General features: G+C 40.4%; 1 protein-coding gene across 2 annotated transcripts in view; it reads left to right on the top strand.

Annotated features, from left to right (window-relative positions):
* osbp2b (oxysterol binding protein 2b) overlaps positions 1–16,355 on the top strand; it is a 53,286-nt gene that overhangs the window by 18,780 nt on the left and 18,151 nt on the right. For both annotated transcript variants that reach the window (XM_085425532.1, XM_085425533.1), the window contains exon 3: positions 15,501–15,751. In XM_085425532.1, the coding sequence (XP_085281658.1) occupies positions 15,501–15,751 (251 nt within the window). The remainder of the gene's footprint in view (positions 1–15,500; positions 15,752–16,355) is intronic.

Below are 16,355 nucleotides of genomic sequence, written 5' to 3' on the forward strand. Positions count from 1 at the left end.
ATTATTTTAGTTACTGTTGTCTTTCTATAAGTTGGAATCAGTCCAGTCATATTTGTCTGACCTCTGACATCAACAAGGCATTTTAATCCAGAGAGCTGCTGCTCAGTGGATGTTTTCTCTTTTTCGGACCATTCACCTATAAACTATAGAGGCGGTTGTCTTGATGCATGCTTAATCATCCAGGTAAGGAAATCCCAAAAAGTCGATTCTGTTCATCGGGACATGGTGTTTTCAGTGGGAGAAATGTTGGATGTTTCATTACACATCCAAGTGACTTCTTCATTCTCAGCTGACTGCAGGTTTCCCCAACCTTATAAACAGTACATTTACATAAAGACTGAAACTAGCACCATTGAATGAACAATGGGCTGTGAGGCGAGTTTCTTGATCATTAATATACAAATTGTCATGATCATTGATCAATGACCACGAGTACCATTCACAGAGATTTGGGGAATGGCCGCAATCACAGCATTGTAAGATGGTGAAAGATGTACCCTTAGGCCCCCTCCTCGATTCAGAGATGGTCTTTCCCTTTTCACATAAATGGCCTCTTTGACTCCCCGCTCAAACCAGCCTTCCTCCCTGTTCAGGATGTGTACATCCTTATCATTGAAAGAGTGTCAACTGGCCTGTAGGTGTAAATAGACTGCAGAGTCCTGGCCTGACGAGTTAGCTCTTCTGTGTTGTGCCTCCTGGCACTTAACAGTGTACGCAATATAATACTCTGTTTGTGTTGGGGGACCAGATCTTTGAGGTGGACCAATTTTTGGCGCAGCGTTTTTTGGTGTTTAAAAGCCACAGATATGCAGTGTTTGGAGAAAATGCATCGCAACTGTTCCGATATTCCTGACACATAAGGAATCACTAAGGGTTTTCGCTTAGGCAATAGTTGTTCTTCTTCTTTCCTGGAACAGCTGGAGCTTTCTTTAGATGTTTTCCAAGCTTTGACAAATGTCCAGCTGGGATAACCACATTTACTCAGGGCCTTCTTGATATGATGTTCTTCTGCTTCCCTGGTCGCTGTATCTGTGTTCGGTCTGTATTGTAGTGTCCTGATGACACCCAGTTTGTGCTGCAGTAGACGATGAGAGTCAAACCTTAAACCTACGCGTGTGGATCAGTATTTACGGTACACTTCGACTTTTAAATGTGCACCACTACTGATGGAAATCTCACACCTAAGAAGCTTGTCATTTTTCATATCATCCCTGGTGAATTCGATGTGTTGGTCCATCGAGTTACTGTCTAGAGGTGGTTCTGAGGGAAAATCCCAGCAGATCAACAGTTTCTGAAATAGATCACTCCATCTGGCTCCAACAGCCATACCACATTTAAAGTGACATAAATCATGCTTCTTCCCTGAGGGTATCTTAACCATGCCCCAAATTCATGGAGTCAATGCCATGTGATTAGCTGATACAGTAATGAGGAATATAACAGGTGTATGCAATAAAGTAGCCAGTGAGTGTATATATAAAAACACACATAGATATAAATAAACATATAAAATAAAATAATCTGAATTGTCTGTTTTTTGTTGTCAAGAAATTATAAGATTAAGAAAGTTGGCCTCCATTGGAGTCGAGCAATATAAAGACATGTTTTTAGAAGTTTTCTAAAAATTATTAAGCCATAGTTGTGGAAACCACTCAGTTCACTGTAACAGGGCATTGCTGAAACAAGCAACAAATGCGGCAGCCCGAGTAATAAGATCGTATTTTACCAATATACCACATGACCCACTGTAAACACAACACATGTGACAATCATATTTTGTTGACTGCTATGCCAGTGTCACTGTTTGTAGGACAGTTTTGGTTTTAGTTGTGAAAGGAAATGTATTCCTTATTGTAAGGATGAATTTTAATGCCAACAATGCTGAGTGTAATCTAGCGACCTCCTTATACATCTAATTTAAATGTTCACGAAGATGATTGGAAATAACAGAGAATGCCTTTTATGCCCATATCATTTCCAAAAAAGTAACGACACTTGTGAGCCATATATTCATGAACTATTTTACCTTTTAATTGTAACATTAGTGCCTGACTGTAAGATGTCTAATGACTCAGTCAGTATTTAGGAGAGATTGTCGTCCAATAAGATTATGAAGCTTTAGAGCATGGCTGCCTCACACTGTCATCTCTGTTTCCCAGTAAGTATTTCCTCTTCATATTTTAAAAACACGAAGATGTAGTAGAAACTCCACTAATCAATGCATGATGTCATTGTGGCTACATTTTGAGTGGACCATTTCCTGTGAATCACACTTGTATCTGAAGATGCTTCACGACTAATTAGCGAGACCATTACATGAAAACATGCTGGATTTCATGAAAATCTCAACTAGTGAGTTTGTTGCTGTTATGTTTAAAGTATATATACTAGCTGTGGGTCAAACTGAAGAGCTTTCATAGACCGCCCTCCTTCTCTTCATGTAGTGGCCTGAGCAGCATTTTGCATTGTCATAAATGAAGGCCTTATGTGTGGGAACATCTATTCACGAATACATCCTTTCAGTTTTGCAAATATAGCACACATTAGCCTCCAAATAAATCACTGCAGACTGTTTCAAATGACAAACACAGGCTTTGCATTTTGCTGTTGAGTGCCATTTTTTTTTTTTTTTTTTTTTTTTTTTTTTTTTTTTTTTAAAACTGCTGCAGTACCCTGATATCCATGTCATGTGTGACTAGACCTGCGTAGTAGAGCTCAGTTTGTATTCTGAGGTTGTAGGATAATTAATCACCTCAACCTTCAGACTGTGCATGCAGTAAAGCTGGAGCTATTTAACTCTCGCAGGTCTGATGCACCAACTGGGAATTTGTCAATTGAATTTACTCAGCATACCACAATATAAACCTATAGTTTAGTAGTCAGCAGACTGATTGTTTTCTTTCTTTCTTTCTCTTTCTCTTTCTCTCTCTTTCTCTCTCTCCCTCCCTCCCTCCCAGCAGATTATGTTTGTAACTTCAAACTCGTGCACAGTTGCTGCAGTTTGGCATTAATCGTTTCTTTTGTTTGCTGCTTTCTGAGAGGGTTCGATCGGATGCACCGCCAGGGCTGTACTGCAGAGCTCTGGGGACAGTGATAGGTTACACTGCACAGTTTCTCATTTGCTTGTGGAGTGCCATGCTACTGGTTTTAACCTGCTGTCTCCTCAGTTTATCTCCTTGTGATGTATCTCAGGGGAGGTATGGAGCCAGTTGGCAATTACTGGCCAGGATTACAGTTATCTCCCCTGGGACTCATCCTGGCTCTTTGTCTAGCTTGTTCCCTCCACTGTTTCTCATTTCTTTCTTTACTCATGCACACTCCATCAAAATACCCAACAGCAAAACTGTCATCCCTCCTTTCTCTGCTGTCTGTTCTGAAACAAACTCTTTATGATGGAAATTGAGTGGTCTCAAGTTTACACGTCTTGTGATAAGAAAGGGCGTGTTTTCAATACATATAATACAAAAATCTGGACTTTTCATTTAAAACAAATAATTTACAAACACGAACCTTATAACATGTAATTGCATTACTGCATACTGTACATAGAGACAAGTAACTGATTATGGGAAAAACATGACCACTAGCTGACATCATTCGTGTCCTCTCGTGCTCGTACAGGAGAGGATGACTGCAAATCGATACAAAGTTGTTCTGAGGGATCACCTTTGCCCCATGATGAAACATTAACCTTAAGGAAGTGGACTCTTCCAGGATGACAACGCCCTAATCCATAGGATATAAGGAGTCACTGAATATTGTGACAAGTATGAAAACGATGTGAAGCAAATGCTAATGCAGATGTTGAACACCCATGTGAGCTTTTAGGCAACAACCTCTACCACCTTCATCAAAATTCCAAATGAGGGAATATCTTTTTGTAGAAAGGATGCACTGCCAGGGACTTTAATTCATTTTTCAGTTGGCCCAGTTAGTTGGTTCACCTTTAAACCCTGAGAAGGTCTTAAAAAAATATAAGTGCTTTATATCATTTGAAAGCACTATCAACTTACCCCACAAAAAACACTCAATCTAAAAAAAACCCCAGAAAATCACTATATGTTTGTTACTATGGTTTTTTTTTTCTTCATTTAAGTCACCATCTGTAAAAGAGGCATACTTTCAGTGCTTTTCCCTATGTTCCTAAAGGAGTAGTGTTCATGTTTCTAAAAGAGACTCGTATCCCAATTTGCTAATGTTTTCTGCAAAGTGACAGGTTTAGCTTTAATAAAATAAAAATAAATGTATCTTCCCTCTATGTGGATATCTGAAACATCAGGAAACATAAAGGGCATTTATGTTGAAATAAGAGACTGTGTCAGGGCCCGACAATAACCCGTTGTCCAAATGTATTGTCTCACACAACTGATTAGATATCAGGAAATTACCCTCTTTCAGCAAATATGGCTATTTTGACTGGACCTTCATTAGATCAGTATGAATAATAGAAAAAGAGTCCTGAAATATAACTTGACATTTAAAGCACACAACAAATTCTTTAAGTGCTATGATTATTTGAATGTAAGGTAATGCCACAGCTGCCCTAAATTAACAGTACTGGTAATGACCTAAATCATTTTTCATGTTTCTGCAATAGTTAATCCTCCAGTTTGTGCAAGCTTCATATTCCAAAGTATATTTTTAATGAAAATTTCCATTTGTCATCTCCTATGTGAATTTTCAAATTTACTGTTTTAATAAAAAAGCTGAAAAAATGGTAAAGCACATTATTATTTTTGATCAAAATGCCAGTTTACAGCTATTAGCTTGCATTATTGAACAGAAAATAATTGTCTTGGTGGTTAAATGTTGCACTTCATTCATTTCTGTCTAATCAGAGAAGTCTGGTGTAAAATTTTGTAGAAAAATCATGAATTTACTGAATCTCCTGTGTTTTCTTGTGTTCATAACAGGTGATCTAATACATTTGTTGAGCATGTATGTGTCAGCATGACTCTGTTTTGGAATTAAACAGTTTTCACTTCCTAATGTTGAAATGATGAATTCATTCTTTTTTATCGTCATAATAAATTCGATACATGCTGCAGGTTTCAAACCGGCCTCCACAGTCAGCTGCTCAGTTGTCATTGTGACTCGTAACCCCCCCCCCCCAAAAAAAAAAATGGGGGAAAAAGTTGTTTTTTCTCCTCGATAAAGCTATTTTAAAAACAAAAACAAAAAAACTAGTTGAATTAGCAGCATGTTACCATCATTAATCCAGAGGGACAGTGCATTTTTCACATTTTCTTTCTTTCTTTTCTTTTTTTTTTTCTTTTTTTTTTTTTTTAAATATACGTCTGCATATTATGCCACAGGGTAACTTCTTGACAGCCACAGGCCTGGCTCCACTGATCTGACAACCTACCCTCAGGGACTCGCAGAGAGACGAGCCCTGACAGTGAGATGGCAAACTACTGCTCATCCAATTACATACTTCTGCTGCCTATTCTCCACCTTCCACTTCTTCCATCACTCAAAACTTGGGTGCTCACTAGAAAGATTGACAGTGGGGAATGAGTGAAGGACAGAGGAACCGTATACATATGCAGAAGCTAGCTGCTTTGTGTCCATGTAATGAAATGTTGTGATTGGACAAGCTATGACCTATACAGCAGACATGTGTGTAGCTTAGTTTATGCTAGACACAAATAATTGTTTAAATTTGGTCTGAGAAGGAGGATGAAGTAGGTAGACTTGGAGGTAGACTTACATTTGTGTTAATGCAAGGTTGTTCGAGGTAGTAGGCTGTGGGGGAGGTACTGAAGGTAGTTCACCCTTGAAGCATGACTGGCATGGTAATGACTTTGTTCTGAGAAACCATCTATCAACATCTCCTGTTGTAAGGGAAGTGGTTGGAGATGTAAATAGGTGGGCTAGGCAGTGGCGCCAATACATAAACAACATAGATCAGCATTTTAGTGACGTGGGTTTATTGTAAAAGCCATTACTAATTTGTTAATTGAAGTCCAAGTGATACCCACTTGGTGCCAACCCAAAGGATTTTCTTCTACAGTATTCAGTCTTGTCAAGTTGTGCTTAACGTTTTGTTTTTGCTGCATAGATCTGAAAGGATATTACAGAAAGGACATTTCTACTACTTGGGGGACACAAACTTTGTTTTCTGGTTTCTGCTTAAAGGTGCAGGGTGTCAACAGAGTAGAACCCAAATCCAAAATCTGAATTAGAATGATTTTTGGTTGGAGAATTTATTTTGCAGGCGGTGTACTGTAAGCAGTCTCTTCTGCACAAATATGCTTTGGTACATGTGACAGTTTATTTTTAAGTGGCATCACTGAGAGCTGTTGAACTCTTTGGCAGAATGGGGGTAAATAATATGAGCCAGGCATCACTGCAATTTTGGATGTTTCTTTTTCCAGCCACGTATTTGAATTTAATATCAAATGGTCCCAGCTGTACATCTAATTTACCAGTGGAATGGGATCACCACCAGTTAGTGAAATCCCCCGTTATTTAAAATTTCCTCAGTGCTCTCCATGGTCATGGGCTTCTTTTTTTTCTTTTTCTTTTTTTTTTTTCTTGTCACAGCAGCTCTCAAGTTATCCTGATATTATCCAGAGTCTATGTAATTTCACACTCTTAAACGTGGACGTGAGCATTACTGTTTGGCTTAGTTAGTGGTGACTTTACTAGGGTGACCATATTTTGATTTCCAAAAGAGAGGACACTTGGCCCAGTCATGAAGAATTTTAATAATACCGTTTGCTTAATTTTTTTTAAAAACATATTTAAAACATGCATTATCTGTGCGGTTAATGAATGGTGAAATGTAAAAGCTTATGACATTTTTTTAAGTCAACAAGTGCAAAAACAAACAAACAAAAAAAAACCCTTAAAAACCTCTGGAATGAAAAAATGTTACAGAAATAATGCCTCATCTGTATAAGAAAAATTACCAGTGAGGTATTGTGCAATGGTTTCTGCTGTCTCATTTGGCGTTTCTAACCTCAATTAATTTTGTTTGCACGCCACCATTCTTCCAGTCAAAGTATGATTGGGAATATTTTCTCTGTTCCATGGTTACTTAAGTCTGAGAAATGCCACCGTACTGGATTTCATAAAGAGCTTCAGGAGTGACTTCCACTGAGTGTAACACTATCACACCATTGACAATAGCTTCAGTCTTAGTGCGGGCACTGCTGAACTTTTTAGTTTGGAAATGCTTCTGATTTTTTTTATGGATTTTTAAAAAAAATTTTTTTTATTATTATTATTATTTTTAGTAACACACTAGTGCAATCCATGGATCTATAGCTATTGGGATGCTTCATAGTATGAAATGCCAGTGCACCCTCTGCTGCAAAAACAGCATACATACAACAGCATCCTTGTTTTTCCCAGGTGTAACAAAGAACTCAATCAAGTTACCAGATGAAATTTCTCGCACAGCCTTTTTATGTTTTTATGTGTCTAAGTAACCTTTGTAAGACACACAAACGTCTGTGCCAGCTCTGCACACAGTGCACTACGCCTCCCATTTATTCCGACCGGAATGGTACGAGGGAAATTTCTTTTGCAGTTTGTCTGAAAAGATGCACTTGTGCTTTGGCGTCTTTTGAGCGCGCCGCTGCGCGCTCTGTCCCGTCTGTAAGCGCGGAACAACACTTAACACAGCAGTTCAGGGATGACGTTGCACATATCGGTCCTCTGTAGGATTATAGGAAAACCCGGACATTTTCATCCATCTCGAAAATCCCCCCGGACGACCTGGACAGAACGTGAAAAGTGGACATGTCCGGGGAAAAGAGGACGGTTGGTCACCAGTGGTTCTTAACCTTGTTGGAGGTACCAAACCCCACCAGTTTCATAAGTGCATTCACTGAACCCCTCTTTAGTGAAAAATATGATTTTTTTTTTTTCCCCTCAAATTCAAGACACATGTTTTTTTACTGATGCACAAAATGAGCCGTGCATGTCACGGCGGAGGTTCTGCCAAACCCCTGAGACCGACTCACGGAGCCCCTAGGGTTCGAGCGAACCCCGGTTAAGAACCACTGCCCTAGACTTTACCATCCCAGCAAACCTGATTTTCAATGAGAAAGGAAGTTTCATGATTTTATTTGATTTCATTGAGGCAAAGTCTCCAATGTTTTGTGCATAACCTCAATGATTTATTAAGAAACTTGAGGCCCAGATTCATCATGCTATGCTTTTAACAGACGTTCTTGAATGTTGCTGTCGGTCCACAAACTATTCTCTGTTCAGTGAAATCATAAATGTAACATTGCTGTTAAGAAATATAGTTTTTTTTTTTTTTTTGTTAAATAAAAAACCTCTCAAACTATATAATCAAAAACAAAAGTTTTGAACATGCAGCAACTTAATTATCCAATTCCATAATATTTGAAAATGGCGAATTGCTGCCTTGTGGGATCGAGTTCAACGCCATAACAACTCAGCCACTAACTTTTTAAATCAGTTTAGAGCTGCACTGACATAGTCATGCTTTATCAATTTAGGGCTAATTTCATTAGCCTGTCCATATCTCTCTGAAGTTGCTCTTTGGGTCTTTCAGTTCACCTTTTTCACTTTGTCCTAGTTTTGTTTGCTCTGCAGTTTTAACACACAGTCCAGTCGATTTTGTGACTTTACATCGTCAGCCCTTTTCTTTTCTTGAGTTTCTCTGCAGTGACTTTGCTGAAATTTTGTGTAATTGGAGACCTACTGTACTGGTAATGGGAGGATGCTGGTTTCATTTTCCAACCTAGGTTTCTATTGGGATTTGTTATCGCTGCAGGGGTGCTGGGCTGGTCTTTGACAGGACTGCTTAGGTTTTATCTCTTTTCTTTCTAATGACCAGGAAGCTGAATTTCTGAAATCCTCCTGAACATGTTTACAAAGTCCCACACACGGTAGAGATCAGTGGCCTGTGTGTGTGTGTGTGCTGCATCTTACTGGATGTACTTTGGTTACCTTTGGATTAAAATGGACACCCAGGAATTCCAACATGGTGAGATTTTTATTTTATTCTGTATTCATCTTTTCTAGTTGTAGTACAGTAATGTACTACAACTAGAACAGAACAGAAATTTTTCATTTTGTCTATTTAACTACTGCAGTAGTAGTTAAAAAAAATGATAGCACTAATAACTAGGGGTGCAACAATACACAAAATTCACGGTTCGGTTCGATACTTTGGTGTCACGGTTCGATATTTTTTCGATACAAAAAAATGTTCATGCCTTTTTAATTTGTCATTTATTAAATTTTCACGGCACATTCCGCACCACATCTCTGTGCGTTCATCATTTGTTTGAAGCCAGCTCACCTCCTGCAACTACTTTTCCGAGAATACATGCTTCTTTTGTGGTTCGGACTCCTTCTGACATTTCTTTGGAGGTGGAGGAACATCACAGTAATTGTTTAAAGGAGCTTGCTTCTTCGACATCTTTCTAAACAAATGTCTGTCCTCCTCCTGAAAATCTTATGTATGCAAACACGCGTTGCAACTTCTTATCTTGTGCCCGTTTTTTATTTTGACAGCGAATGCGCACCTGCGGACCACTTATGTGCAGCCCTGGTTATTTAGCTCGCCATATTGCAGCCACAGAAATTCTTTTGTCCATGAAACCATAAAGCTGCACTTTCTTTTTGCCTTATAGTCTGATTTGTCATAACTTCTCCGTTTTGTGGTAAGCTTTTCTTTGGCTGTCACTTCTTCACCCTGACCTGTCTTATTTGGCTCAGCAGAACTGAAATATTGTGGCGAGCTCAGACAAGGAGGAGACGGAGGTATCATTTGGTCTTGCTTCCCGTGAGCTAGCCAGGGAGCACAGCCGTTTATTGACATCTGCAGAAGAACACTGCCGCTAGCTAACTGCTCAGCGCAGCAACAACAACAACAACACACAGGGCGCCCTCTGACCCCGGAAGGACACACCGTCGCAGCGAGAGGGCGTCACCCGTCACTATGGCAACATAAACAAAACATAACTGTACAAACAGAACCCCGAACAGCCCTGACCCGCTACAATATATATCCTGCTGCTTTTACACACGCACTCACATAACGCTCAGCGATTCTCTGCGCGATCAACCTCTCACATGTTTAAGCTGCGGGAGATTTCACTTGTCATGTTTGCATAGTAAGCTAACGATTGATAAGACTATGTCAGAGGAATTGGTGCGCAAATTATCATCATTCACCAATCAGTGCTGTCGCTCTCTATACACAGTTCACGCGATTGCAAAGTGAAAGCAAAAAACAAGGGCAAATTCAAACGCGATTTCAATATGTCACATATTGACAGTGGCTCACCGATGCCAATGACATAATTACCCAGCTACATTTCCGAAAGAATGCAAAAGCATTGACATATATTTTTCCTTCCTACGATAGGCCGACGGGCAGGGCAGAGATAGATTTTGGTAGCCCGACTGGAAAAATCTCTAGCCCCGGGACGTCGGGCTAGCGATTTTGCAAGCCCTGTATCTGATTGAGGAATCACTCATCTTTGGAAAAGAGAGTTTATTACAGAGAAATGGCTCTTTCCAAAATAAAAGCTATACTATACGCTTCTTCTGGGCTATATTCTCAGCAGCATATTAAACATATCAGGTCACCATAAGGAGAATCATGTGCTAACAGCTGTCTAAATGACTCAGGTAAAGTTTGTAGCATGCGTGCTTGTTGTTTTTGTCTGCTTCCACTTGTCTTTGCACTAGGATGATGTCGGTGTAAATGTGCAGTCATATTTGTTGTGTTCCCACTAATGCTGTCAGCATAAATCTCGTTGAAATGACGTTAACGCCACAACACGGCAAATCTCCGTTAACAAGCTACCACGGATCGCCCGTGCATGGGGCTGGACGGCCAACACGTTAACGAGCTAACTGCGCTAACACACTAGCTCCCACCCATGTAATTGAGCATTGCGTGGCACATCCAACATACTGTTTTTACTTTAGTCCATGACACGCTTACCTTCAGGGTCATACGTCACATGAAAACCAAAATAGTTCCAAACGCCAGATCTGAATGAGGGTGGGGGAGGTTCAATTTGCCATGTTGCAAGGAGAGCTTAACTTCTGTCTCGCTAGCTTGCCCTGCGCTCAGTGAATCTGCGTTCGACTACTCCGCCTAGGCTGCACTGTCGAGCGCAGATCCACTGAGCGCTCAACACAGACAGCATCGTCAGAAGGAAAGTTGATAAAATAAATAAAAAAATTATTTTGTATTGTTCGATACATATGCGTACCGAACCGAAAGCACTGTATCGAACGGATCAATATCGATACGAGTATCGTTGCACCCCTACTAATAACCGTAACCACTGCAGTCACGGGAGGGACAAGCAATTAATTAGCAGTTGACTGCAGATTTCCCCAACCTTATAAACAGTACCTTTGCACAATGATGGAAACAGTTTCTTGGTCATTAATATGATCAAAGGTACTGTTTATAAGGTTGGGGAAATCTGCAGTCAACTGCTAATTAATTGCTTGTCCCTCCCTCCTGCAGTCAGCTGAGACTGAAGAAGTTACTTGGATGAGTAACGAAACATTTCTCCCACTGAAAATGCTACGTCCAGATGAACAAATTCAACTTTTGGGGATTTCTTTACCTGGATGATTGAGCATGCATCAAGACTTCTTTGTTTTTGTTTTTTGTTTTTTAGTAACAATACAACCTAGAAAACATGTTTATACAAAATATGTTGATAACTTCATCTGAGGAACATGAACTTCAACAACTCTTCTTCTTTTTTTTTTTTTTTTTTTTTTTTTTTATTTTAACTCGTCTACTTTAATCCGTTGCTCCAGACTGCTGGGTTGTGGTTCGCTCTGCGTAGTGGATAGCTTTAGCTTTAGCCACTTGGTCTTTGTTAGCTTCCTTAAAATACTCATATTCTGCTAGATGAAAGTGATTTAAGTGTTTTTGTGGTGGTTCATTGGCTACTTTGGTGAACTTAATGTTTTGCTCACAGTGATGAGTTTCTACGCAAATGTTAGCATGTGACTGTTAGCATGTTAGCACAACTAACTAGCTTATCAGGAAAAAAATTCACAGATCCCAGTCAACTGGTGAATCTCTATTAAAAATAACATTAAGTTATTAGGTCTGAAAAATGTTGCTGTTATATAACAAGTTATTGTTATTAGTACTCAGTGCTGTATTTCACAAAAATGAGTCCAGTAGTACAGTAAATGGAGCATAGTTTTCAGGCACTGAATATGCATCTGTACTACTTTTTTTTTTACTTTTTTTTTTTTTTTTTTTTAAATCTCTGGACAATGCTGCTAGTCAAATTTGAACTTTTGAAGTAAATGATGTACAGTGGGGCAAAAAAGTATTTAGTCAGCCACCGATTGTGCAAGTTCCCCCACTTAAAATGATGACAGAGGTCAATAATTTGCACCAGAGGTACACTTCAACTGTGAGAGACAGAATGTGAAAAGAAAATCCATGAATTCACATGGTAGGATTTGTAAAGAATTTATTCGTAAATTAGGGTGGAAAATAAGTATTTGGTCACCTCAAACATGGAAAATCTCTGGCTCTCACAGACCTGTAACTTCTGTAAGAAGCTTTTCTGTCCCCCACTCGTTACCTGTATGAATGGCACCTGTTTGAACTCATCATCTGTATAAAAGACACCTGTCCACAGCCTCAAACAGTCAGACTCCAAACGCCGCCATGGCCAAGACCAAAGAGCTTTTGAAGGACACCAGGAAAAGTATTGTAGACCTGCACCAGACTGGGAAGAGTGAATCTACAATAGGCAAGCAGCTTGGTGTGAAAAAATCAACTGTGGGAGCAATCATCAGAAAATGGAAGACATACAAGACCACTGATAATCTCCCTCGATCTGGGGCTCCACGCAAGATCTCATCCCGTGGGGTCAAAATGATCATGAAAACGGTGAGCAAAGATCCCAGAACCACACGGGGGGACCTGGTGAATGACCTGCAGAGAGCTGGGACCAAAGTAACAAAGGTCACCATCAGTAACACACTACAACGGCAGGGAATCAAATCCCGCAGTGCCAGACGTGTTCCGCTGCTGAAGCCAGTGCATGTCCAGGCCCGTCTGAAGTTTGCCAGAGAGCACATGGATGATACAGCAGAGGATTGGGACAATGTCATGTGGTCAGATGAAACCAAAGTAGAACTTTTTGGTATAAACTCAACTCGTCATGTTTGGAGGAAGAAGAATACTGAGTTGCATCCCAAGAACACCATACCTACTGTGAAGCATGGGGGTGGAAACATCATGCTATGGGGCTGTTTTTCTGCCAAGGGGACAGGACGACTGATCCGTGTTAAGGACAGAATGAATGGGGCCATGTATCGTGAGATTTTGAGCCAAAACCTCCTTCCATCAGTGAGAACTTTGAAGATGAAACGAGGCTGGGTCTTCCAACATGACAATGATCCAAAACACACCGCCCGGGCAACAAAGGAGTGGCTCCGTAAGAAGCATTTGAAAGTCCTGGAGTGGCCTAGCCAGTCTCCAGACCTCAACCCCATAGAAAATCTGTGGCGGGAGTTGAAAGTCCATGTTGCTCGGCGACAGCCCCAAAACATCACTGCTCTCGAGAAGATCTGCATGGAGGAATGGGCCAAAATACCAGCTACTGTGTGTGCAAACCTGGTAAAGACCTATAGTAAACGTTTGACCTCTGTTATTGCCAACAAAGGTTATGTTACAAAGTATTGAGTTGTATTTTTGTTATTGACCAAATACTTATTTTCCACCCTGATTTACGAATAAATTCTTTACAAATCCTACCATGTGGATTCATGGATTTTCTTTTTCACATTCTGTCTCTCACAGTTGAAGTGTACCTGTGGTGGAAATTACTGACCTCTGTCATCATTTTAGGTGGGGGAACTTGCACAATCGGTGGCTGACTAAATACTTTTTTGCCCCACTGTATGTCTGGGTCTACCAGGCTATTACAACAAAGCCCCAAGGCAGAGATCCATGTTCCATCTGTGTAGTGTAAATGGTCTTGAAAGAGGTGATAGTGTCTTTCCTTTGAAGTCACAGCCAGCTGCCATGTTCTTATGAGAAAGTGTTTCTCTTTCCACTCACCACTACTATGACAGTCTTCCCGTCAGCTGCATAATGAACCTTTTCAACGTGACAAAGCATACTCTGCAGGCTCGGGTGTAGAAGCCCGCAGAACAGCATTCTACAGACATTAGAGCATTAGAGGGTCAGCAGGGTGGATTAGAGGGTGAAAAGAATTTCTCTCCACACTCGAACTTTTAACCTCACTAATACAGGAATATATTTTCTATGTCGAGATAAGCAGTGTCCCTCTCGTCCTCATTTTCGTTGCTTTTCAGCCTGTCTTCCCCTCCCATTCCTCCTCCTTCCATTTTGTCATCTGTTTTCTTTGCTCCAGTGGCAGCAGTAATTTTAGATGCCTCTCCTCTGGTGTGCTTGTTGGGATGTTACAGCTTTTCAACATGCCATAATGTGTCGAGAACAAGGACGCTTCCACCTAAGCTGGTGCTTTTTGATTTATCCCCACCATATGGGCTTGTTTTTGATTTATGATGATAGAAACGCCCAGCACAGATGTGGGGAAGTATTCGTGTGAAATCAGATTTGGAAGTGAATATATCTTGATTTAAAAAGTTCCCTGGTGGTTTTTTAAAAATGCTCTATAGCAGAGTGTCCTGGTGATCAGAAAGTTATGGGGACATAACGCATAAACTACAAGATGAACTATTTGATAGATAAAGTACCACACAGAAAAAAAAAAATAGGAACGTTGGCTGTGACATACATCAAGTTCTCTGTCCAGAATCGATTGTAGGCTTAAAATCCTCCAATAAAATCCTTCATAATAGAGTTTGTTCTTCATGAAGCTTGTGTATAAATCATATTTGTTCCTAAAGCTTTATGGTTCTACTTCCTTTTTTGGATTTGCTTCTTTAACGATGTTGCTAGGCTGTTTGTGGACTCGTGTTTTTGCCCCTTGGTATATTTCCGTCTTTCTGTGCGTGTCCTTCTGCTTGCGGTGCATGTGTATATGCGTGTCACACAGCTGACACTGCAATACTGTTCTCATATGTTTTCTTTAACCTTGAGTAACCTCTGTTTAGACATATCACAGGGTAAGGCTGCTGCTGCTTCAAAGGTTCACAGAGCTCATGGTTACAGATAAGCTGTCCACATTAAATGGCATTATAAAACTTACACTACACTTTTTTTTTTTTTTTTTAAAGAGACTGGCAAGAATTTCTTTAACTGTTTAAGGGACAGTTGTTTTCAGACTGTCCCTTAAGAAAACAAAATAACTGTAAGAACTGTGGCCCAGTAACCTCACATCTTTTCTCGGTTAACACTACAGTGTCTATAAAAAGTTAACTGTGTCATAGGTTGGACAGTGACATTCACAGAACAGTTGAGAAATCAGATATTTCTTTGATTGCACAAGTTCATTAGATATTTAGGAAAACTTAAGAAATGTATTTTCAATTAGGTATTAATTGTTCTTTATTTTTATGTGACCCATGCCATTTAGATGACTCAGGGGACGAGGAGCCCACGTCCCAGTCAGACCGCAGCGAGATCCAGGGCACCCTGAAGATACTTATCAGCAAGCTCGATGACCTCAGCACGTGTAATGACCTGATCGCCAAGCACGGGGCGGCCCTGCAGCGCTCCCTGAGTGAACTCGAAGGCCTGAAAGTCCCTGTGGAGGGAGGAGAAAAAATCAAGGCAGTCAACGAGCGAGCCACCCTCTTCCGCATCACTTCCAATGCTATGATCAATGTAAGTAGCTGTGACAGACCGCGCTGCAAGACACGGCAGGGGTTAGCAGTGAGTGATCTGTGTCCCACATGCTTTGGTATGATCAGTATGACAGGAGTGCCAGTCCTGGTTTGTGAGCAATGAGAGATGAGATCAGTTCACAGTGTAGTGTGTTTAAAGAGACCAAGGCTGCAGGCATGGAGGTCGACCAGATCCTGATACAAAATACCCTGACTTGTGGGGGACACAAGTCAGGGTACTCCTAGTGGCAGTTCCAATCCTGCCTAAATGGGGAGGGTTATGTCAGGAAGAGCATCCAGGGCCAAATCATCAAGAATAAGATTTCCATACCAGATTGGTCGGATTTAAAATCATCGCCTCCGTTGCTGCTGGACATGGATGAAGGGGAAGGAGAACAAGGAGAGGGTTGTTGAAAGAAGAGGATGTTAAGATAAGGAGAGATTGAGGTAGATGATTTGTTGTATACATCATTTAAACACTAGTACCTCAAACCAAATGGGTGCCTCTGGCATACTTTCCTCCCTCCATAAACAGATAGAAATATTGTGTACAGAGGCAAACAGAAGCTAGCCACAACCACTGATGAGTCTCTACAGGGAGTGCA

The sequence above is a fragment of the Rhamphochromis longiceps genome, linkage group LG12 (genome assembly GCF_057381845.1).
Source record: "Rhamphochromis longiceps isolate RC_006_pf linkage group LG12, R_longiceps_female_GT1.1, whole genome shotgun sequence".
NCBI lineage: Eukaryota > Metazoa > Chordata > Actinopteri > Cichliformes > Cichlidae > Rhamphochromis > Rhamphochromis longiceps.